At 33.8% G+C, this 26,708-nt stretch overlaps 1 protein-coding gene across 3 annotated transcripts in view; it reads right to left on the bottom strand.

The window, feature by feature from the left end:
* CRMP (Collapsin Response Mediator Protein) overlaps positions 1–26,474 on the bottom strand; it is a 31,399-nt gene extending 4,925 nt beyond the window's left edge. The window contains exons 1-5 of one of the 3 annotated variants that reach the window (XM_013319386.1): positions 26,259–26,474; positions 14,119–14,213; positions 1,588–1,772; positions 514–590; positions 119–319 (exon numbers count right to left, since the gene is read on the bottom strand). In XM_013319386.1, coding sequence (XP_013174840.1) covers positions 119–319; positions 514–590; positions 1,588–1,772; positions 14,119–14,213; positions 26,259–26,300 — 600 coding nt within the window. In that variant the 5' untranslated portion in view covers positions 26,301–26,474. Of the gene's footprint in view, positions 1–118; positions 320–513; positions 591–1,587; positions 1,773–14,118; positions 14,214–14,883; positions 15,021–20,595; positions 20,645–26,258 lie in introns of those variants that run through there. The other 2 variants (XM_013319387.1, XM_013319385.1) reach the window with 2 other exon arrangements.
* Between the last annotated feature and the right edge of the window lie 234 nt (positions 26,475–26,708).

The following is a 26,708-nucleotide window of genomic DNA, read 5'->3' as shown; positions in this document are numbered from 1 at the left end:
TATGTTGTCACACCTTTCTCCAAGGTCCTTCATCTAAATAGATTATAAAATAGTTTCTTAGGCTACATAATGTTTTTTCTAGTACGGTTTCTATTTTCAAAACTTTTGGTATAATTACCATAGGCAATGCTCCCAGGTGCTTGCAGGTCTCCATAGCAATGTACAGATGGTAGTCATCCAGCATCCAGGTGTCTCTATACGCCATGAACATCTTGAAGGAGTTGACGCCGTACTCTTCGGAGCAGAGCTGCTGCATCTCCTTGGCGACAGCGGGAGACCACCAGGTCACACCAACATGCAGCGCGTAGTCGCAACACACCTGGGATTGTAAAAATTTATGGTGGGTTTTGTTTATACTTCAAATAATGTCAGCTTTCAATAAATCAGGGTGACTAGGTCATAGTCAACTATGCTAGCCCACTGCGGGTTAACTTTACATTTATCTTTGAATTTCTTCTCAGATATGTGCATGTTGGATCAAGATGTTTTTCTTAGAAAATCAATAACTTTTACCTTATTATCTGCCTTCTCCCTCCAGTGGTTGTAAGCTTCAACAAGAGACTGTCCTTTTTGAGGCAACACGAAGTCAACTGAAATCACAAATTGCAATTTAATAATTTGTTTAGATTTTTTTCTATAGACTTTTATCGACGCTTTTTACTTCTTATTAAATTCATTTATTTGGCTAAAAATCTGTTTCAAAATGAACTACAAATTTGGTCTGTAAGCTTGCAATAAGGGCGAATTAAACATAAACTGATAGTTGGTTTTAAATCAGATTACTGCATCACAGAACTTTTAGGATATTAGTTACAAAGGAATAGCCTTGGACTAAATTGTCCTTTCTTCAACAATACTTGTATTCATAAAGGCAGGGTATTGTGATGAACAATCTGTGTTTACTTTGTATAGAGAACCTGTCATTTTTACTATACAGCAAATGTACACAAAAATATGTTTTAAACAATTTCTATTATTATTTTAAAACAGTTATCAATGGTTACCACACCCAGAATTACTTATAAATGCGCTTAGCATTGACTAAAGTAATAAATAGCTATCTTAGTGATTAGCCAATGGCACTATAATATTTAATAGTTTAATACTAGTTTCTTTATTTACTGTCAAGTGAGCGGCCACCTGAAATGACTGAAATAGCGAAGTGACCGTTGCCCATAGACATAAGCAATTGCATATGCGTTGCCTACCTTTAATCGACGGAGGAGAGGATGCACAGAAAGGAAAATATGTTCGCTTTCCATGCATCCTCTCATCCGGAAAGTCCACTTCCACTTCCCATCTTTTCCTAATAAGAAAAAGGATGGGAAGGGAAAGAGGACTAAATTAGGCCTCTTAGGGTTTTTACAGATATCTTGGAGGCTCGGAACGTCGTACGAATCGCTGCGCATAACACAATGTTAGGTGTGTTAGAGTGTAGCAGGATGCGGGGGAAAGGCATGGCAAGGCGCTGATGACCTTGAGCCGCCAAGATATTTGAAAAGAGTAATACATTGTTTCCTGCTGTCAATTGGTTGTACATTGATTGTTATAAACTTATGTCTTTTACTGTCATTGCTGTTTACTTACTGACAGTAGTGGTACCCCCCGCGACCGCTGCCCTGGTACCCGTGTAGAAGTCGTCAGCTGTCTTCGCGCCCATCATCTCCAGCTCCAAATGCGTGTGAGGGTCGATACCACCTGGTAACACCAGCTTACCGGTCGCGTCGATCACCCTGGTACCGCCAGGGATGATGAGGTTGCGACCCATTTGCCTGGAAACAGAAAAGTTAATTAGAGGACGCCATCTATATTCCAGTAGAACAAACAATTATTTGCTTTGAATGTTTATCACAAGACAGACCTGTTACTACATTTACAAAACGCTAATTCCTAAAACTACCAGCTAATAAAATCACGCTAATTTTTTTGGCTATAAAAATCTGGCTTCGTCACCCTGAACGACCCGCCGAGTGATTTATTGTGTAATCCAAAGGAGGCAATTCAATTTATCCAATTGTACCACATTCCGTAACAAAAATAAATTAAATTGAGGTTAACAGGGATCTGTTGACCTCAAAAAGGATGCTATGAGAGCCCCTAGCTGTTCTATCAATCAGTTTTATTGTTTTTTTTTATCAAAATCTATCCATTTAATTTAAATTAATCATTCAACACGGGATTAATTAGATCTTCAGGTAGCTCTTTTTTACTATTATATGAAAGAAAAAAGTGTTTTTGTTAATTCCTGCCATAAGTAAGTAATGTCCTTACTGAACGTTGGAAGTTTCTGATTGTTGCTAGATTAGAATATATCTAAAAAGGCAAAAGCGTTACAGCCCTACAGCCTATTCAGACTTATAATAAACAATCTATAGGTAATTAAAAATGGCGGGCGTTTATGACAGTGACAGTTATGGTGACGGATGCTCGCCGCCGCATTAGCCGCTTCCGGCGCGCCACGCGGTTCGCATCTAAACGTTCACACAACGCGTTCTCAATTTGAATAATTTTAAATTTGGAACTGTTGTTTATTGAATTCAATGTTGCCATTGATTTTTTTCTTTCAGTTGTGTTTGAGACCAGTAAAGGTGATTTTTTTTTTAAATAGGTAAATTAATAAAATCGCCATTGTTTGCATTGTATCAAGCTATATTATTTAATGAATTTGCCCTACAAATGATTAGAACTAGGATGAGTTGCAATTCTTCACATACTTTTTAATTCATCGATAAATTGGTTTGAGTCATCGTTTTGGATCCTTTTTATTTCCAATCATATTAACCGCCGAAGTACATATTTCCATGCTTCTTTCTATTGAAAAAAAAACGGCACTAAAAAAACGATTATACAGGTATTTTGTAGTGGACACGTCAAACGTAATACTTTGAACCAAAAATCATAAACATTTTAAAACTTGCGTAAGAAGGCAGTCTTAAGATAAACGGAAGCTTTAGAATACCATCTCATTTCTCCGAATACCACAAAGGCAACAGTTATGTGTTTACAAATTTATCTCGGACGCGCTATGACGTTGATGTGTTGACAATGGACACGCGTACGGGGTAAGGGCTGTCATCTGTTCGAATTTGATGTCTTTGGTCAGTGTTTTTTTTATAGTGACTTAATTTCTATCTAATGTCTATGGGTAGATGTCGCTTTCCTATTTTGGTGAATTCACGTGGCGCTTCCCCGTTTGCTGCCTTTTAATAAAAAATAGGTATTATTTTGTAAAACATGTTACATTAACGACATAATTAATTATCGCTGTCCTATTTGTAAAAACGAACGCACCGCTATTAATATAAAAATCGCAATTAGGCTAATTGTTTAGCAACAAAGTGACAAGAATTAGGGCGCGAAAGGTGGGAGGGGTTCGCCCGTTTATACTAAAACGTCACATAGAAATATTCATGACAGGTCTACCTTTTTCCCTTTTAAAATCGCTGAATCACCGCCAATAACAATTTTTTTTTTGTTTGACAAAAGGCCAATGTTTCTATGGTTATGTAAATGTCGGTGGGTTGTATTTTTACTGCAACATAGAATGTTTAGGCCAATTTTTAAAAGATGAATGCAATATGTACTTCACAACTGACTTACCTTACCCTGAGATTTGACTGTCGAATGTCTGAAGCTGAAAGCTGTACAAAAAAGTATTGCCAACTCTGTTTTCTTAAAGAAAATGAGTAGGATGACAATATTTTTGTACGTTTGATTCGTCTATGGTATTACATAACATCGTATATATTAAATGTTAGTCAATAACTTTGTATTACGTGTTTACTCGAGTATATTTTTTCCTGTAGACTAAAAATGTGTTATTTTCTCACAATCACATTGTTGTTACTTAACATAGGAAAGTATACATATGTGTACAATGACATAGCATGGGAAAGTACGCGTAATCATAAATAATGACGTCCCATCATTTCCCAGCTTGGGTTCCACAAACAAGTTGTCAAGTTTAATAATATGCGCAAGAAATTGTATTTCCAGCCCTTAGGTTTTTAAATAAACTGGAATAAACAGTACTTTTTCTTACTAAAGAACATTCAGTTAAAGGCGTAATACGTTTTTTATTGACTAGCTGTCGCCCGCGATTAAATGTCATAATCAGATCACTATACGTCCAAACTGAAGGACTCGGAGCCTACCCTAAGTTAGGGGTGACTAGGCAATAGTCATCCACGCTGGCCTAGTGCGGGTTGGTTGACTTCACACATATATTTGAATTTCTTCGCAGATATGTGCAGGTTGCATCACGATAGTTTCCTTCACCGTTAGTACGTCTGATAAATGTACATATGTAAATCGAAAATCGAAAAAATCAGTGGTACATGGCGGGATTCGAACCCAGGTCCTGCAGATCAAGTCAAATGCTGAAACCCCTGAGCGACTCCTATGAAAATTGGTCTAGTCGTTTCGGAATTTGGAAATGGAGATGGAAGTTAGTCAAAAAGAAACACCCATATATAAAAACATATTGTTATCTCTATTTTGTCAAAGATAATGACAGGGATGACGATATCTTTGATACAGAGATTTTGATATCAGAAGCCAATAGTTAGTCTGGTAAAAAAAATAGAAGAGACCTTTTCATGTAGACTACATGTGCATGTAATAATATAGAGTCATTTTATAAGAATGAAAATTAAAACTAAATAAAAATTTTACATCATATCCACAAATAACTATGAACGAATCTTTTCCACCTACGTATGACATTCGACATGCAATCATCATTGCTTATAACTTTGTAAGTAGGTAGTGATAAATTACACGTTTTAAGAGCAAACTAAATCAGCAGAAATATATATTTTATATCATAAGGTGGCAAACGAGCGAACGGCCACCTGAAATAGCGAAGTAACTGTTGCACATAGACATACGTAATTGTATCTGCGGTGCCTACCTTTAATCGTTTGAGGAGAGGATGCACAGAAATAAAATATTTTCCCTTTCCATGCATCTCATCCGGAAAGTCCACTTCCACTTCCCATCCTTTCCTTATAAGAAAAAGGGTTGGAAGGGAAAGAGAATAAACTCATCAGACGAAACGCGGAATTACTTCCACTTCACGCCTGTCTTCTGTGTGGTCGTGGTATTTCACCGGGCGGGCCAATTCGTGTGAAGATGTTAAAGCGGGTTCTATCACTGTTAAAAAAATTAACCTTACTAATATTATAAATGCACATGTTTAGATGGATGCATGTTTGTAAGAAGATATCTCCAGAACGGCTGCATGGATCTCGATGAAATTTAACATAAATATAGAATAATCTGGAAGAACAAATAGGTTTTTATTGACGAAATCGCAGGCGACAGCTACTCATCGGATAAAAATTTAAAAAGCTACAAAAAAGCAATTACTTAAGTAATTAATTACCCCCAATTTTATTTCCTTAAGCTACACCACTCAGGGTCATTAAAGGAATCCTTGTCATTCGCACATATTTAATCTAAATTAAGTCTAGATATATTTAATTCGGACTATGGAATACTGCTACAAATTTGCATGTATTCAAAAATTACTCTTAAACCCTTCTGCGTAAAGTTTAGAATTACATGCACGTTATTAAAGCATACGTAATCGGAAGAAAATCATAATAATAAGGAAACGTTATGGGAACATGCACAACGAACTTGACTTTAATGTGTATCGAAAAATAAACTCTTTTGCTTAGACCATAGAGTAACGAATTGAATGACAAAGTATTTAATGCTTTTGGGTTGGGATTGAAATTTCTTTTTATTGAAAAATAAACTCTATTTTTAAGACTACAGTATTGAATTTAGAATTGAATTGTTGTATTTCGTCGTGTGCGTTTTGTTTATTAGATTTTCTTAATCAAAAAGGTTTTTATCACGTTATTCGGCCATTATAGGAATTATTGGTTTTCTTCTAAATCGAGGTTTTATTGCAAAAATTAAAGAAAAAGTTTTATTATTAGTTTAAATCCTTTTACATGAAGGTTTTTATGAAATAAAAAAATAAAATGCTATTAAAATATTAACAGCTACGGTCGTTCGAAAGCGGTCTTTATGCTTTAGAGACAAAGTTTAAAATACCTTGGCATGTGTATCGCGTGATTGCAATGACGTAATGTAGGGTAGAACGAATGGTACATAGTACGAACGATAACGGGATCTCCCGTAATGGTTCCTATTTCCGTGTGTATTTATATTTACTTTATGCGATTTACTAGAGGAAAATATATCACAATTGTTTTCAGTAGGAAAAAAGACATTTCATATGACGGAAGCATTCTTTCTTATGTTCAATTTCTTTTTCGGACTTGTACACTCAGCGGCATAAATATGAATACATTTAAAAAGCCTCCGAAACGCGTATTAGCCTTCGGTTTCTAAAACTTGTATGCACTTGCATCTGTATGCTTACGACCATGATAACATGTTACCGACGAAAACATGCATACGACTATTTGAAACCTATACAAGTTTCTAAAGTATTGTAAATGTACAAATATTTATGCGGTTGACTGTACATTATTGTCATCTCTATTATTCTCTAATATTATAAATGTGAATGATTAGATGGATGGATGGATGCAGTATTGTTCGAAAGTATCTTCAGAACGGCTAAACGGATCTTGGTGAAATTTGGCTTACACATAGAACATAGTCTGGAAGAACACAGGCTACTATTTACGCGCGGACGGAGTCGCGGGCGACAGCTAGTGTCTAAATAAAAATGAAAAAAAATTAGATAACTATGATATTTTCTGAAGATTTTTTTTAAGTTTATATGATAATTAAAAGTTTTCCAGTTGAAAATATCTTTTGAACTAACGTATCTTAACGATATGTGATTTCTTGCAAACTCAGTTATTCTTCAAACGAATAACAGTTTGCAGTCGGCAACAACCGTTCAACAATTTTACCATCAATCAAAACATACTGTATTGTTACGGTTTACTTTTTTACGGTTTTTAGCTTTGTTCACTACGATGTACTCGATCTGCGCGGAATTAAAAGATAGTAGTCTATGTGTTCTTCCAGATTATGTTCTACATCTGTGCCAAATAGCGATATCCATGCAGTCATTCTGGAAATACCTTGAAACAAATATCCATCCATCCAAACATTTGCTTTTATAATATTAGTAAAAAAGTAAGATTTTGAAATATTTTTAATAGCAACCTAATTAATAAACTCTACTCTCTCTCAACATTTTAAAAAACGAATTCTGAAACTTAATAAAAAATGAAACAATTGTTAAAAAGGTAAGGAAGGGTCAAGCGGGACTTGACAAATGCATTCGCTCAGAATAGTTTTCGATAAGTTACGTGATTGGCGCGCGTCAGTTCTATACATTTTTGAAGTTCGCTTCAAAACGAATGCACATTATCTAGGCCCGTTATCACTATTGGGATTTATTTAACGTATTTTTCTTTCATTTTAAATACTGGCAGGTTAATTGTGTTGTACAGACTTGACGGGAACAATAACCACGTCACTAATTAGAGCGGGCAGGTGCTTGACCTGCGCCATTGTTAAACTGACAGTAATAAGAATAAAGTCTGTTGTATAGAGTTGCGAAAGCGGACAAGAAGCGATGTTTGATACAAAACTTTGTTTCATTTGTTTCAAACCTTATATGTACAAAAGAGGAAGAGGTCTTTAATATATCTCTAACTCGGTCCTACATACTTAAAGAGTTATTAGGACGGCCAATAACTGGGTATCGAATTTAGCAGTATTTGTTAGGCGAGTCGGAGCCCATTTAAATTAAACTTGGCGTTTCGTTTTCAGTTTCGTTTCCTGTTCGCTTCTGCTGTGTAGTGCAGGCCTAAGTAGCGTTTTCAGTAAAGCAATTATTATTTTTACTGCGTCTTTACTTCTCAGCGTTTTGTGTATCGTTTGAAAAGTAATTAACAATATATTAACAGCTAAATAAATCACAAAGGATTAGTTAAGTTTATTATTTTAGTGCCAAATTTGGCGCCGTTTTATCTTTATTGTTTCATTTATAGTTAGCGGATATTACAAAATATGTATATTTTTAATAAGAATTAAATTTATTAAGAGACCTCTTTACATATGTAACTCTTTTCGTTGGCTATGTTGAAATATGTCTTTGTAAATAAGTGTAGTGGAAACGCACTCTAGCGCTACTTCAAAGGCAAAAAGGATCATCTAATATTCCCGTTACGTTACGCTGACGTATCGGTGTCGCGGTCAACGGTTAACCGCGGTTCAACGTAAGTGGTTTAACTGAGTACCGCCCGAGCTAAGTGGGGAGGCGTAGAAACCTTGGTCTTATTAAAATGTCGCTTTAAATAGGTCAATATAATGTCAAAATGACCTTAAAGCAATGATGTCATTTAAATTAATAAACATTTATTTAAAAACAAATATTAGCAGATATTTTGGAAATTACTAATATTTCTTTTACCATTTCTAACTAAGCTCAAGGCTTGTGCTAGGATATGGTTTACGACAATAATCGAATGGCGGGAGTCGAACCCCCGACATCGTGATCGGATATCCGTACCCCTAAACATTAGGCTATTCAATACCATCCATTACCTATAAAGATGGGTATTAACAACCAGTTTTAATATATTCTTTGGCTCCTGTAACAACATAGTTCAGGAGCCAAAGCTTTTATTTATTTATTGACGTAATTCTGGAACACCTGTATCCCTGTTTCAACCATTACTGTATAAGACTGAATATGCATACTGAGTAGCATATTATGTACAAAATTTAATAAAATTTGTAAGTTGGTTGCAGCAAATATTTTTGATCGCATCCGATTGGTCAGATTCTACTTAACTATCCACTGTCAAAAATACTGTCACATAAAAATGCATATTGTTATCTCACTTTTTTCAAGGAGTAAAAAAGGGATGACAATATTGCTATGTAAGAATTGTTAGTAATTAAAAATATTCCATGCGTTGTTGAAATTGACTCATTCAATTCGTTAGTTAACTGGTCCACTTGACTTTGAGTGTTCCGCGGCAAGAGCGTGAACTATTCGATAATTGAATAATGTTCCGACACTTACAGTACCATCCAAACTTAACAGCGGCTTGAAATCTTATATGAGACGTTGCGCATAACAGATAAAGTATTAGCGAGACTCAAAGTGGATCCACGAACCTCCATAAACTTTGAATCTTATAATACAAGTAAATATCGACCTCGACTCTCTCCGCGCGGAATAAAAAAAAATGTTCTATAGTTTAGGGGAGATCCGTTGTGCCGTTCTTGAGATACCTTCAAACATCCACCCCTACATCCAAACATTCGCATTTATAATATTAGTAAGATTAAAAATATTGTAAGCATAAAATGTAAAAAAGATAGCAACTTAAAATGATCTTTTTAATTACCTTAATTAAAGGAATTTGCATAAAAAATATTCCATAAATATAAACAAATCCTTTCTCCTTAGTCCTTGAACTTTTATTTCTTTCCCGCCAATGACGATGCAACAAACAGGTTTTAATATAATACATTAAAAACAAGATTATTGTCGTTGCTTTTATACATCGGCTATGCATTTTTGCAGTAAGCAGTTTTATAAATGTCTTATTTCACTGTAAAATTAGAAAGATTATGTTAGGTTTTATCTTTGAGTGTGTTTACTATTTTTTTAATAATGTATAATACTTCTACGTATAAATACTACAAAATGTTTGAAATTTCCATCAAAGGGCAACGGTTTGTAGATACCATCAGTAGGGGGAGCGAAAATTGACTTACAAACACGTTAGGGGCCCAGACAGACGTTTAATATTGAATTAGTTCCCCACATCGACACTAAGAATTTAAATTGCAACGGGCTTAAGTGTTTAAAAGAGATATTCTCCACAGTTTTCTACCTTCAACAATTCAAAAATCTACTCAAGATATATAAAACGTAAAACGATAGTTGATTAGGGCCTTACTATAAATAAAAAATTGAATTGCAGGCTTGCAAAATGAGTTCTTTGCCAATGAATAATGAAATACCTACATATACCGAAAGTGGTGTGGTGATACGTATTTGTGGCGAACCATATAACTTTGACGTCTATAATATCCTTCGTCGGCTTTCAAAGGGTTAAAACACGTGTTCAACTAAACAGTGTCCAACTACAATTTTGGTTATTCAGTAAGACTTTATTTTTCTAATCAACTTAACTAGATGGCGTTATTTTCAATCTCAAAGATCGAATCTATGAAAATTGGAAACACAATGGAAGTGATGATACGATCTTTTAAAAACTTTTATCGATTAAATAACCTTATAAAGGGTGTTCAAAATAACCGTAGCATAGAATCTTTGTAGTCTAAGTGTGCCAAGGCCTTGCGAAATAGAATTTTGTAATCTACCCTCTATATCAGAGGTTCCTAGTGTTTAGGAAATGAAGACTTAATTTTTGTTAAACAGACAAAAATTACACTATTAATATAAGTAAACATAGCACACAACTGTCAAGATTAACCCAACCTTCGAAGAATTTACTGGCGTGACAATTGTATAAATATACTAGCTGTTGCCCGCGACTGCGACCGCGTAATTAAAAATTAGATATTAGACGATTCTAAGACCTACTGAATTTGCATATCAAATTTCATAAAAATAGGTCAAGCCCTTTCGGAGGAGTATGGTCACAATGTTTGTTACACGAGAATTTTATATGAATTATTATCGTCTCTATTATGTTAAAGAGAATGAAAGGGATGGCAATATGATTTGGTACAATATGACCAGACAATCTTTGGATTGGACACAAATAAGCAAAACTGTGTTAGATCAACTAGACATGTAGGTAGTAGCTTCAATTGAACTGGCCTATTGAAGTCGACCTATTGAAGAATCAAGGTGAACTTTTCAAGTGCATAGAACAAGGTTTATCGCTTCTAGACATTCTTAAGTCTTCATTCTTAACCTTATTTCCATAACATATTGAATTTTTGTTTGACCGTACAATACTCAAGAATGATAACACAAATAGCCGCCCGCGACTATGTCAAAGCGGCATTAAAAATCTTAATTAGTAGCATATGAATTTTTCTAGACAATGTTTTTTTTGTTATATCATAAGGAGGCAAACGAGCGAGCGGCCACCCGAAATCGGTGAAATAGCGAAGTGACCGTTGCCCATAGACATACGCAATTGCATATGCGCTGCCTACCTTTAATCGACGGAGGAGAGGATGCACAGAAAGAAAATATTTTCCCGTTCCATGCATCCTCTCATCCGGAAAGTCCACTTCCCATTCTTTCCTTATAAGAAAAAGGGTAGGAAGGGAAAGGGGACTAAATTAGGCCTCTGGGACGCACACTCATCAGACGAAACGCGGAATTGCTTCCACTTCACGCCTGTTTTCTGTGTGGTCGTGGTATTTCACCGGGCGAGCCGGGCCAATTCGTGCGAAGATGTTAAAGCGGGCTCTGCCACTGTTGTCTACCAATTTCTATATCTATGCCCAGTTTTTTCCAGATTCATTAAGCCGTTCTGGATATAACTTCAAACAAACATCCATCCATACATTCACATTTATAATATTAGTAATATAAGTATGATATAAAATTGGCAAGTTTATTGTTTACTCTGTGATGTCGGGCTGGTATTTACGTCACGAAGTCACGGCCGGTGAATCTAAAAATGCATTCATATAATATGCACTAGCGTTTTACTTGTATAAAACCCTCGTTCCATTAAACGCGCGCGACTGTCTGCGCGCGATTGGAATTTCTTTGTCAGTAGCGTACACGCTTGTGGAAATGGCACACGATGCCTACAGCGTACATAACTGCGTGTGAGCATTGCTCGGATAGTTTTTTTAGTGGAAAATGGGATTAAAAAACTATAATTACATACTTATTATAGGAACATAAGGAAATGGAATACGGATAAGAAAATGCTCCTAATTTGGTATGAAAGCCTAGTACTCGTAATTTAGTAACAAACGTGTTTAGTTCTATATAATTTTAACATTGTAAGGCTTGTTTATAATTCATTGACTTTGTAAATGCATAATGAAGCCCGCAACCAAGGGACATATTGCATGAAGCCATATCGATAATCTATTAGTGTCGATTAATCGTCTTATTACAAGTACATCACTATATGATGAATTACTAAATAAATCTATCGACATTTTTTAATCAAGATTCGAGAGGAGTTGGCAGAGACTAGTGTTGATAATTCTATAAATTATTACCATTCGCAAGCGATTTCCTAGTGCAAAACTTTTGTATTAACCAACCCCAGAATGTGTTTAATCTCTATACCAAATTAAATTCAGATCCGTCCATCCATTTTGGAGTAAAGTGGTAACAAACATACATACAAACTCTCCAAGTAATGAAGTGAAGGGACTGAGAAGTATTTGATAAACATCGGGCACTCGGTTGCAGTATTTTAAGATACTATAAAAATATAAAATATTCTGCATATCTTTTGATATTTTAAATGAAATAATCACACAGGTCACCTTGTTTGTTTTTCAAAGAATTGCAATCGATCTAGACATTTTACGTACAACGTAGGCGGATATTTAATGTTCAGACTTAAATAGCTGACGAATACTCAGGTAAATATTTATATTTAAACTATTTACGTAATTTCCATGACCTTTTCGAGGTCGGAATTCAAATTAATTGTATACGTGAAAGTTTTCAAATATTTTTATTAACTATAGCAGTTAAAAATTTATTTAGAAACTCACCTTTGTTTTAAAATTAAATTATACACTGTTTTAATTTTAATTGAATCCTATTAAATTAAAAAAAATAATATCAAAATCAATCCTATTATTGAAATCGCTATCACAATATTAAAAAAAAAATCCAAACGTATTTATATGGCTCCAACGAAAATAATCGTAACTAAATAACTCTAATTTTACAGAACAGATATTAAAAATAATTATTTGAAATAAAAAAGCGAAAGTCGAAAAATAGTTAAAATCTTAAATTCTTAATTTTATTATTTCACTTTAAAATTAACACAGATAATTAATAAATCGAGATAAAATAAAGAACAATTAATACTGTGTAAAATGCAAAATTGTGAGTTATCACTATCTACATTGGAGCTATGCCCAAGTAGTATTTGTTAGTATATTTTGGCTAGCATGCAGTCTGCACGCAGCGTTGTCGCTGCCTGCAGGCTGCAAGCAGACTGCGGTCCTCCCGGAGTGCACGACGCTGCAAGCGAGCCAGCGAATCTGCAGCTAGCTCGCTTGCAGGTGCAAATCCCCCTGCGCACTGTCCCCCCTTCCACGGGATGAAAGTCTAGATTTTGTACGCGACATCTCTTGGTATTGATTTAAATCTTTATATGTTTGTTTCACTGTAATTTTAATATGTGATAATTAAAGTTTTATTGAAACATTTAAAGACTATTTTAAGGTCAATAATTGGGAAATAGTACGCGATTTCTTTAATGACCATTATCACATTTAAAGATCAGGTAAAAGATAGAGCCTTCTTGGAGATTCTTCTCAAGCCGATATATTTATTCATTTGTTTTAGAAAATTGGAAAGTACTAACAGAATAAGTACTTAAAATTGAAATAATGTAAAAGCTTTTAGCACCTCCCATATTTGCCAACGAAAGTTGGCTTTTACGTTAAGTCTTTGCGATATTGTGCTCTATTTCATATTGAATAGGGTCTAAAATAGTAATAGTAATAGAAAAACCCGTAGCTAGCCCGGGCTCGCGTCTGCGTGAGACAACCACGCAATGTATTGATTTGCAACTCTTCACAATGATGGCGGAATGCGGAGAGATTTGTTACTAAGTACAGATAAGGTTTTCAGATGATTGGAGAGTATACAATACTACAACGACAAATAACTAGGCTTTACACTGAAAGAGCTAGTAAAAATCATAAAATGTTACGATAACCAATGAAAAAATTTTTTTAAAAAATCGAATAAGGTCTGATTAATAATAGATACTGGCCGTAAAATGTGGCCGAGTATCTTTTTAAAACTAAAGTTATAAGTATTTTTTATCGCTATAAAAAATTTACATGACAGAAGAATTGCAGTACACAGTATTAGGTGTATTCCAATTTAAACATCCACATTAACAAACAAAATTAAACCTTAACCACGTGGAATAGAAGACATATTTCAGTACTCACTTAATGATTCCATCCTCAACGTATACGTCTGCATCTTCCATGCCATCATCGTTGACAACACGACCATTCTTGATAAGAAGACGGTTTTGTGAACTCTGCGAAAAAAAAACAAAAGACATTTTATCTTGTACAGAAAATAATATATTTTTGTCGTTTTGTCGGAATCCACGGTATGGTATGAGACATACAGATTTCCAATTTTATACTGTTGTACGTCGGCCATATGTCCTAAGCTTTATAAATAGCACCTAAATGCAAATCTTTAAAAATAACCATCCTTTGTTTATTTCTCTTGATGTGGGTTTTCACTGTCGAAACAGTACAAAAAATGCCATCTCTCTTTCTATTGGAAAAATCAGTGATAACACTTTAAACGTATATTTAATTCCTTACTAAAATCGCTAGCATTTGTTTTAGTAAAATATTACTTAGGTAATAAGTAAAATAATATTTTAAAAATGCACAGATAACATATTAATTACTAAATTAAACAAACATAACCTCTAAGTATCTCAATGATAATAATGTATGTCATATTTACGTTGTTAATTAACCACACCGCAATTATATAAAAGAGAATCTTTACTACATTTTATATTTTATTTATATATTATATATGTTTCAATTCTGCAAACGTAAGTGTTCAAATTGAAACATATTAATTACTATAAATACGGAATGTCAACGACCACTGTCAGGATAAATCTTAGCGAAAGGATATGCTAAATATGTACGTAATATTGCGATTCTTTAACTAATACTCACTTTAATATTAGCACCGGAAACGGACGTGGCTGTGCAATCCACTGTCATATTAAATGATGCCATACGTCAAGAAAAATTCGCGAAGAATTCCGACCGGAAATAAAAGAAAATGGCGGACGCTTTCCTACGACCGACACGCCCTCGTGCGGGTTTTACACTGAAACTGAACGACGCCGAAAATACACTCCCCTCGCAAGCGTATAGCCGCTATGTTTTCGTTAGAAAGTGACGAAGGATACACGCTATCCTGTAACTGCGATTCAACTGTTTTTAATAACAGTTTTCTTGTCATTATATCAAATTTTACATCTACCCAATCCCAATATTTAATCGTACCATTAAAAAACCAAAACATATTCAATCTAGGTGTCCCCCGCTGCACCGTCCGCGCGGAAATAAAAAACCAAACTGTTCTACATTTATGGCAAATTTCATTAAGATCCGTTGAGCCGTTCCGAAAATTTTCTAACAGACAACTATCCGTATAAACTTTCTCATTTATAATATTAGTAAGAAGTAAGATTATATTGTATTTACTCTAACAAAAAACATCAAATTAACCAAAATGTATTTCGTATCGTTTACAATCAAATAGGTAGAAGCCCTTTTGGTTAATTAAGCAAATTTCGTGGAAAAACCAAACAGAGGGGTGTCTAATTTATTTGCATTGGCCGTGAAATATTGCGTGTTAAAGGAAGGGAAAGTCCAAAAACCGCAAGTCTTTCTAAACCACTAGAGGGTGTAGTAAAAGTCGAAAGCTTACCGCAAGCGATACAGGATTTAAAAGCTGTGTTACTTTAACGTTTTAAGTGGAAAACAATATAACTTAGGTATAGCCTGACCGGGAAAATGGAAAACCTGTCATGAGGCTAGTACACGAAGAAATTAATTATATGTTTTTCTGCAAAATGTTGAGGTTTTTTATATCTCTGGTTATGCTATACTAGAATATTATTTTCGTAACCTTACTAAAGTATAACCTGGTACAAAATTATATTCCTTACTTATTTGTGAGACCCTAATCAGACCTAATCAGGTCTATATCTAATGACGTATAAAGCCTAATTATAAAGACTATTTTACAGGTTTAATTATTATACTATTAGAAGAAATTGTAAGTTATTAAAATATTGCTATTTTAACGTCTATTTTTTTAACTGTATTTGTTTTTATTATTACTTTTTGAGGTCTAAAAAATGTAACATTGTTTTAAATTAAAAAAAGGTAATGCCATTAGTTTATCGACTAGATTTTAATTTACAAGAAAGTTGAATCACGCCTTAAAGAGATCGAAAGTGTGTGATGTGCCTTAATTAGAGATTTCTACACAAGTCCCATGTTTAACCTTAAATAAAATGTTTTGAGAAAAACTAGAACGTATCTAGAGATACTAGTGCAAGTGAAAATCAATGTTTCGTATCACTTTCTTATTGGATTCATACTATTAAATTTAAAAGTAAAATCAGTTTTATACCGTTGAGTAAAAACATAAGGCATTAGAATATTTCCGCGAAAGCGAACCGGAAACAAATCTAACTCATTTTTCTATGAATTATGAATTTAAAAAAATACTTAATAGCCTATGTGTTCTTCCAGACTATGTTCTACATCTGAGCCAAATTTCATCAAGATCCGTTGAGCCGTTCTGGAGATACCTTCTGACAAACATCCGTCCATCCTAACTTTCAAATTTATTATTTCCCGAACTTTTCACCTTGCGGACCTCTCCTCCCTCCTATCAGAATTGTATTGCTTCATTGAACCTTTTTTCCTTCAATCTGAAAATCCTTCATCAGGTCTCTGACCATCGTAAACGATGTTGTACGTACTTACTACTTACAGTATGGACCTTAATGGTCATCCTGTACTTTGGAAATCACTGATTTAGTAACTATGTTATGGAGCAAATCCAAACGAAAACAAACTCTACGTTGTTTCCCTTCGTTTTAATGTATAGCGCGTTATGTTATTACCTTTCGCAGCTGTGTGCTATAAGCCTATGTGTATAATTACGCGCAGTTGATCCAGACGACTTTTATATGAATAAATTTATTCAATAACAGCTACTTTTTGTTCAAAAGAGTGTTCTTTATACGCCACAGTTAGTTCAGTGAACGTTTGTTTTGTGGAGTTTTAATTAAGTGTTCACGTATTGAATAGGGAAGGTAAATAATTACTTTTTGCCTTAAAAAAAAAAAAGACGTAAACAAAACATGTCTCGCAGGTTATAGAGCATGGCGTTTCCTTTATCTTACTAATATTTAAATGCGAATGTTTACATGTATGGATGTTTCTTTGAAGGTGTCTCCCGAACGGCTGCATGGATCTCGCTGAAACTTGGCACATATGTAGAACACATAGGCTACTTATTAAGTTTGTTTTTAATTCCGCGCGGACGGGCGATAGCTATTTACATATGTATACATAATATGTATGTACAACATAAGTATGGAGTCATCCAATACAGTATGACCTTGGTTTATATTCCCACGGGTTATTAAATCTGTATTTAACATTCCGAGTTTTATCATAATTGTTATATATTCAATGAAATGTCGCACAATAATACCATACAGAGGATATTCCTACATCAAGACATTGCTTACATTTTGCCTGTTTTTACCATGAAACAAGTACCTTGTATTATTGCTAATAAGGACTAGAATTGCTTGAATTATTATCGTTAAATACTAAGGGCTCATGATTAAAGAGCATTGACTATTACCTAAAAACATTAATATATGTTATCAAAGAGTTTAGGCCAATAATTTGTATATTTACCGCAGTGAGAATCCACGGCTGGTCAAATCGTTATGATTGTATCGTCACGTACAAACTCGCCAATTCAGCACGTGGTTAGAATATTAAAGTTTTTTTTTAAATTGTTCTAGAATTATTATTGACTTGGCTAACATCTGTTGTAAATTAAAAAGATATTTATTATATGAATGTAATTGAGTTTACGTATACGTATTAAGCTAGCTCTCGCCCGCGTGTTTACGCAGTGGAAACCGTTGTCTGATTCACTCTTAAACTAGAAACTTGGCAGCCCTTTCGTAGACGTAAATCGATAATTCACAAACGACTTCACATAGGATAGGAGACTGCGGAAAACTCGAGTCGCAATAAAATGACTCACTGATGTAAATTCGACATAAAGTTTGAACATTACATTACGTAGAATTAAGATTATTGTGTTATATAATAAAACTAGCTGTCGCCCGCTACTCCGTCCGCGCGGAAATAAAAAAGTAGCCATGAGTTCTTCCAAACTATGTTCTACATGTATGCAAAATTTTATCAGGATCTGTTAAGCCGTTCTGGAGTTACCTCTAACAAATATCCATCTATCTAAACTTTTGCATTTATAATTTTAGTAAGATTAAATATTTAATTAACAAAGATATTTATCCACGAAATTGTGACATGTCATCATCGAGATTGTCACCGACAATTTAAAAGTCAATTTAAAAAAAAAATGTCGCCATTTTGTCTGCAATTGTCGTATCAAAGAGCAAAATTAGTTCTTAATTTGACGGACTACAGTTCGTTTATAAAATGTCGGATAGGAAATTATAACGTTTGTTATACTTTCTAAATATAGGATTCCATAATATCGTAGTAATGCACTTAGCAACCTACACATCTCTCTAGGCTGATCAAACAAAATTTGATATATCTATTCTTAGATGTAAGCATCCAAACTGAGCCGTTTTATGTTTCAAACTTTCCTTCCTACATGCACTTCATTTTAAATGAGCTCTTATTGTAACTACTTAAGTATTATATTCGCATATCAAAGCTTTAAGATTGAGCTTGTTGAAATTGTAAATTAGTACGCGTAATTAACATGGTTAACAGATTTCTTTTATTCCGTGAATACATGAATTGGCAATGAGCTTGTTTACATCGTAAAAGTCGGAAAATGTTTCAGAATTTTGGCTAATTTCTGTACTGTTTTTCGCAAAAGTTTGCAATTTTGTACCGAATCGGTGTTTGACTTGACACGTCGGGAACCTGAGTTGTGTATATTACGACGTGCCAACTCAAACGAGAGTCAACGGTCAATAACGTTTACAACAACAGAGTCTTACTAATCATCATCATCAGCTCACTATACTTCTTCACCGAGGGGCTCAAAGCATACCCTAAATTAAGGGTGATTAGGCCATATTCAACCACGCTGGCCAAGTACGGTCTGGTTGTCTTCACACATATCTTTGAATTTCTTCTCAGATATGTGCAGGTTGCATTACGATGATTTCCTTCACGGTAAGAACGTCGGATAAATGTACATGTAAAGCGGAAATCGAAAAACACATTGGTACATGGCGGGAATCGAACCCAGGAACTGCAGATTGCAAGTCAAGTGCTTGACCCCTGAGCCACCGACGCTCTTACTAATATTATAAATATATTAATTTACGTGGTGCTTAAACTGAGCCTATAAACTTTTAACACAAACAAAAACATACGAGTACAATAGTTATTTAAGATCATAGGTTATCATTTTCCATATCAAAATTTAAAATATTTTAACTCCCAAATTACATTGTACTAATACTAGCGGTTGCCCACAACATCGTCAGCGCAGAAATAAAAAAAAACCCAGCTGCGGTCCATCAGCCTTCCAATCGTTCCGGAAATTATCCGGAACATGCGGGCTTGCAGACAGACATACAGACGAATTTTTTTTAAAATTTAATTTTCGCTATCATCAACGCAAATACATTATCATACGATTTTTTTACATTACATTCAGACAATCCAATTATATTAATATGTATAGATTAGGATATTTATACGTACTCGCCTATTTATAATATTAATGTCTAGATCATATTTATGTCTAGAAAAGTAGACATTGGCGTAATGCCAAAGCAAAATAGTTGTAATATTGATGTTATGCTGGTAACTTTGCAGTTATATATTATTCAAAACGATTTTACTTAACCGTATATTCGTAGTACTTTATTTTATTGTGCGTAAACTTGAATAACTTTGCAACTAATCTTTTCTAACGGAGCTTGTTACTTTTGAATGAGTCATTAACCTTTTGGTTATAAAAATAACATAACACAAATTAATAAAATTGCAGCGTCTGTATGTAATATCGAGAAAAAAAATCTTACAGACATACTAGCTGTCGCCCGCAACTCCGTCCGCGCGGGATTAAAAATAGATGTCCGATTCTCAGACCTACTCAATATGCTCACAAAATTCCATGAGAATCTATCAAGCCGTTTCGGAGGAGTATGGGAACGAAAATTGTGACACGAGAATTTTATATATAACATTTGCGTTGCTGATAACGAAATATCATTTTTTTATTTTGTGTTCCGTCCACAGCCGGTTTTGTTCTGGATAATCTACGGAACGACTAGACCGATTTTGACGGGAATATAGCTGATGTACGTATTACACGCTACTTTATAAATCTGCGTCGACAAAGTCAATGCGTGAACAAACAAATAATTCACGGTAAAACACTATAATATCAATACGGTTTCTTGTTAATATATAAATCTTATGAAACACTACCAATCGCCCGAGATTCCGTCGCGGGGAATTAAAAAAAAAACATAATTAGCCTATGTGTTCTTCCAGATTATGTTCTATTTGTATGCTTAATTTCATCAAGATCCGTACAGTCGTTTTAGAGATACCTGAACAAACATCCATCCACATTTATAATATTAATAAGATCCTTACCATAGCGCATTAACGTCCGTTTAACTGAGAGCAACGAAGTGAACTAAAGTTATTTCCCAGGCAACTTGATAACTTATCTTTACACAACACGAGACTTGAGATAATTTACATGTTTTGATTCATACTTGCTTATGATATAATTGTTACTATTAGTTTCGAATAAAAATGATAAAATTTTGAAAAAACATAAAGCAAACTTGTACATTTTTATTAATCTTACTAATATTATAAAGGTGAATGTTTAGATGGATGGATGTGTGTTAGAAGGTAAGTCTAGAACAGCTGCATGGATCTTGCTGTAATTTGGCATAGATGTAGAACATAGTCTGAGGGAACACATAGGCTACTAATGAGATTTTATTTTCAATACCGCGCGGATAGAGTCGCGGGCGACAGCTAGTGATTGATATTACCGTATCGATAGTTTACGTTCTATGTTAAACGTAGGCTTTGCAACACTCAAGTATTTTTTTTCTCATCTTTTTCAGACTATTTGGAAAAACTGAGATGACAAATATTTAGTTAATGTTGCATTGTAAATTGTTATGTCCAGTATCTTCGGGACCTTGCCTAAAGGGACTCCTTTTATTAACATATTTTAGTTAATTATTCGGTTTTTTTTTAATTTTATTTTATATCATAGGTTTAAGAGATTTTATAAACTTTCTGAATACATAAAATTGTTATGTTAACAATCTTACCGTAACATTGGTTAATCTTATCTTTGTCGGTGTCAAGCAATATTTACACACAAGTGGGTTAACAGTCCGACAGTGTGTCAGCGAGTTTGTTTTAGCGATCAGCTAAACGATTGTGTAATGTTGCAGAATTGTATATGTCATTAATATGTCCTCTTTAGTATTCTAACCGTGGGTTTCCGAGACCAAAATCTCCGTTTAAAACATATTGTTATCTCTGTTTAATTAAAGATAATGTCATTTGTTAGTTAAAAATTAATTAAATGGGATTAGATACTTTTGTTATGAACGTATATTTTGCATTATGTTTTAAATAAATTAAAAATATTTTTTAATGTATGCTTTTACATTGTGATTGTGTTTAAAGTCTTGATCAATTAAGAAGTTATGTGTCAATCGGTCTTGTTGTTTTTTTTTTAGTTGGTACGTAAATTTTAAATTAGAAAAGAGGTTATTCTACGAAAGGTTAAAGATTTTATAAATATTAGACGTCTCACATGCATGCAGAAGTTCGTTACGGAACTAGTGATGTACCGTTAGTTTACGCGAGCCCGGAAGTCGATAATTATCGATAGAATAGAGTCGCGTTGCACATATCCTTGTTGACACCACACTTCGTGTCCGGGAAATGCTAATAGAGAACAAATTAATAAACGTCAAGTGTAGGGTACTATCTTACTAATATTATAACTACGAATGTTTAGATCAATGGATGTGTGTTTGAATTTCCCGAACTATTAAACAGATCTCGCCAACCATTTTATTATTATATATGATCTACATCCCGTTTAAAAAAACGTGAAACACTAACTGTGGGTTTATTATACCAAAATCTTTGTTTAAAACATTAGTTTAGTACAGAGATTTTGGTCTCAGAAACCAGCAGTAAATTGTAACATATTTCAATTACTTCACTTGTATTTTTATGTTACAAAAGTTTACTCGTTTTTACATAAGTAATGACATCACTATACCCTCAATCAATTTTAGCCTCTTAGTAAATATCGATATCGATAATCGATATTTTATCGACACAACACAACACTATTGGACTATCAGTGAAAGTAGAGTTACAAAGCTATTGTACTGCACGCAATAATTGATTAGAAGCAATCATAAGAAGTTTTATATTGTTCTCAACACGATAATACTAGCGACAATCGTCTCACATAATTATTATACAACTAGCAGTCGCCCACGACTCCGTTCTCCTGTAATTAAAAAACTTAATTAGCCTATGTGTTTTAACAGACTATGGTCTACATCTATGCCAAATTTCATCAAGTTACGTTGACCTGTTCCAGAGTTACCTTCAAACAAACAAACATCCATCCATCTAAACATTCGCTTAAATATATAAAAGAAAGTCGTGTTAGTTACAGTATTTATAACTCAAGAACGGCTTTACTGATGTAGTTGAAAATTGGTGAGCAGGTAGCTTAGAGCCAGGAGACGGACATAGTATACTATTTATTCTTTTTTTTTCGAATTTATGCCTTGAAGAGCTGCTTTTTATTTAACTTATCTATATATTAAGATTTTTATATTTCCACGCAGACGGAGTCGCAGGCGACATTTAGTTTATAATATTTGTAAGATAGTATAAAGTAAGATATCATTTTAACCGCAACTTTTAAACACTGGTTGGATTTAACTGAAACATAAATCATCGTTTACGTCCCTTTGTGAGGGGAAGAGTACCCCAAGGCTAAATGGAGGCGAGAATAGATTGGTTTGTGGTGAAGTGACGTTAAAAACCTGCATCTTAACTTAAAACTATTTTAGAAAATCAAAAAAATACAAGAATAACGAACAATAAAAGGAAGGGCATAATTAAATTAAAAGTGACCACAATTTTAGAATGATCCTTTTAAGTCTTCCTGGATTAGCAATTTTCTGGACTAATCGTCGTCCATTTAATTTAACATTTAAGATATATATATCATCAGCTGAGCTGATCATATACGTCTCCACTGAGGGGTTCGGAAAACTCGTATTTAAAATATAGAAAACCTCTTTAGTTATAAGACGATAATAAGAATGTAGAAAAAAAAACAAAAAGGTTTAAATTGATTATCTTATTAACTGTACTTGTACAAATCAGAGAACTTACTATATTCCCAAAATGGTTTCAAATGGAAATTGTTCAGTCAGTGATAACGTGTTTTATAACAGCTATGAAAAACGTTACGTGATAAAATGTGTGCGCGAATGTACAAAAAATGTAAACAAAAATGTGACCTTTAACTTTTGACCGTTGCGTCGATTAACAGTGGGTTTCTAATACCAAAATCCTCGTTTAAAATATATTATTATATCATTTTTATCAAAGTTAATGAAAATATAACATTTTGGAGTCAGAAACCCACGGTTAATGTCTGTGGATTGGACGAGAATAATCATTTATTTTGTAGTAATATGCAGAACAAAAACGCTTATAAAGTTAACAACATGAAAAGGTTAAAAATATGCGCATAATAGAACAAAAATTAAACTCAAAATTAAGAATAAAAACAAAAAGATTTAAATTCTGATAAAATATCTTGTTTCATTTTATACGTAATAAATATATTTCTTCTCTGTCATACAACGAAATGTGAACAAAAAGAGACGGGTATTTTTAGAGAATTGGCATAATTCATTATTTACTTAGGCAAAATACAAAATGAATCTCCGTTAGTTCGTTTACTCTACTACGTAGAAACCTAAGCTTTATTTTTTCAAAAACCTAACAGTAGCTACTTCGATAAAACCGTTTCTTTGAAAGGGGGAAGATGACATGTGGTCAAGTGCACTTTTTGTTTTGTTTTGCCCCTAGCGTAGTTACGAAACGTTTTGAAGCGTGGGCTAATACACGTTCAACGTGTTTACAAACGACACACGAGTTCTTGTTTAACTGTTTATAAGCAATCCAAATCGAATCTAGGAGAAATAGGTGTATACCAGACATCATTTGTAACCTTACTAGTTGTCGCCTACGACTTCATTCGCGAGGAATTAAAAAAAACTTAATTTGTATCCTGTATTTTTCAAACTGTTCAACATCTATGCCAAAATTCAGCGGGATCTATGCAGTTCTGGAGATACCTTATAACAAACATCCATTCATCTATCCATACATTCGTATTTATAATATAAAACGTGAAGGTTACTGTTAATTCAATAATTATAAATTTTACGAAGCTATTGAGGAATGAAACAATTCTATATTATTACAACTTGACCTTGACATTTTATGTAACTATTAATAAGGTATAAGAATTAGAAAATCGTTTACAAAATATAACAAAACACATTCTAATTTCAATCAAATATCTTATTTTTGCTAAATCCAATTTTACAATATGTTTTAGAAACATTCTTTCTATCTCTATTCATTAAATGAAAATGAAAGGGATGATAATATTGTTGTCATAAATGTTACGAAAGTGAAAACTTACTAAAACGAGTTTATCTTTTCTCTTCACATCTCTTGATTTAACTCACGTAACCCCTAACAATTGATTTAAAACGTTTAGTAACCTCTTAAAATAACTACTTCCTTTTTGTTTAGCTACATATAAGGATATCCGCGTGATATTGTTATTATATGACAAACTAGCAGTAGCTCGCGACACCGTCCGCGCGGAATTGAAACAAAACTTAATAAGTAGCCTATGTTTTCATCCAGGCTATTTTCTACATCTGTGCCAAAATTTCATAAAGAACCGTTGGGCCGTTTTGGAGATACCTTTAAACAAACATCCATCCATGCATCTATCCATAAAGTTTTCGCATTTATAATATCATTAACATTACTATTAACCTCTGTCGTACTGAAAGCTATCAATATTACAAAATACTTTTTTAAACCTTTCATGAGCATAATTTAATGGTGTCAAAGACACAAATGGGATGTCAGTGTTTCTATAGTAGCGTAAGTAATTTCATCTTCTAAAACACATTAAGAATATAAAAGAATCTTTTTCTTTTAAAATAGTTAAAGAAAAATCCTCGTAACTTAAATTCAGTTTTAAACAAAAATTTTAATTACAAGCTGTACACTAGACAGCGGATAAAAAGACCATCGGATTTTTAGATTAAAATTTTCCGATCCCATCAATGTCATGACCAGACTTAGTTGTAATTTGAATAATACTGCTTAAATATGGCTTCAACGTTCTATTACTTCTATTGAATTAAAAACGTGCCTGTTGTAATCTATACCTAGCTGTTTTCTATATTAGTGTTTCATCAAATATTTAGCGACAACGCCCTTTATCCCGCGTGGTCCCAGTCTTCCTAGTTCCGACATTTTGATCCTAGTCCCTATTGCGCATGACACGTTCAGTCACTGAACCTGGTCCTTTTGATGGAATATATTATCTGTAACGTGATTCTGAGGTCGTTCACCATTTTGATAATATCAAAACTTCAAAATGTATCCTACATCCTAGCATCTGCTAATATAGTTTAACGATCAAAAAATTTACATATTCGCGAAAGGGTTGTCTTAAAAGATTAGTTGGATGCTTAAAATTTAGAAATAACTACCCTATATTTTATATTTCATGAGGTACTTGTATATTTACTAAATTCGATTCCGATTTTGTCAATACATTTGCTTTTTGTATGACGAATTTTTAGTGATTATGCACTTCTAGGTTAATAAAACAGGATGATGAAGTATTGTCGATTTAGTTAGGTTCGTTTAAGATCTTTTATCTTAATTCTCGCCTGGGAATCATGATCTCGTGGGAACCTCTCGTGTCTATTTGTAAATTGTTTCGCAAGAATCAGCCAACCTAATTTTGCCGGCCAAATTTAGGTCGTATTTTTCGCGTGAGCATAAATTATTACGAATAAAGCAAAACGTGCTAAAACGCCATTTCCCTACTTGCTAATAGCAAATTACGTTTTGATCGTTAATTATTTAATATTCATGTAATTTTAAATTTCGCTACTAATAACGGATTGTGAACTTACCTGCAAATGGATGGGGACCTTTTTCACGGGAGCGTTGGTCATTTTTAATCAATAGATTACACAAAATGCACAAAAACGTATAAAATTTTGAAAAGTGCGTGTAGGCGGTAACGCAATTACGATTTTCGCGTATCACCAACGGTGGTACCACGCACAATACCAAAAAACACACATATATCTACTGACTATTTTCATTGACTGAGCTCCCCTCCTATGCGCATGTGTACAAACTCGCGCAGCCCCAGTTTATTGGACGACGCAGTGCAAACGGTAATATTATTTTGTAGTAGTTTCTACGAATTCACCTAGATGGCGTGGAGTTTCCAAGTTCCATAGTTTTGATTTCTTTTATCTAGATTTTGAAAACGTATAATATAGAAAATAATTTTTTGTCTAATTGATACCACAAAAATATGTTTTTATTAGCTGAATAAAATGTTCATAATCCAC

This window comes from Papilio xuthus, unplaced genomic scaffold, assembly GCF_000836235.2.
Source record: "Papilio xuthus unplaced genomic scaffold, Pxut_1.1 DF826159.1, whole genome shotgun sequence".
Taxonomy (NCBI): Eukaryota; Metazoa; Arthropoda; class Insecta; order Lepidoptera; family Papilionidae; genus Papilio; species Papilio xuthus.
Note: the sequence above shows the minus strand (reverse complement) of the source record. Positions and strands in the feature narration are given on the sequence as shown.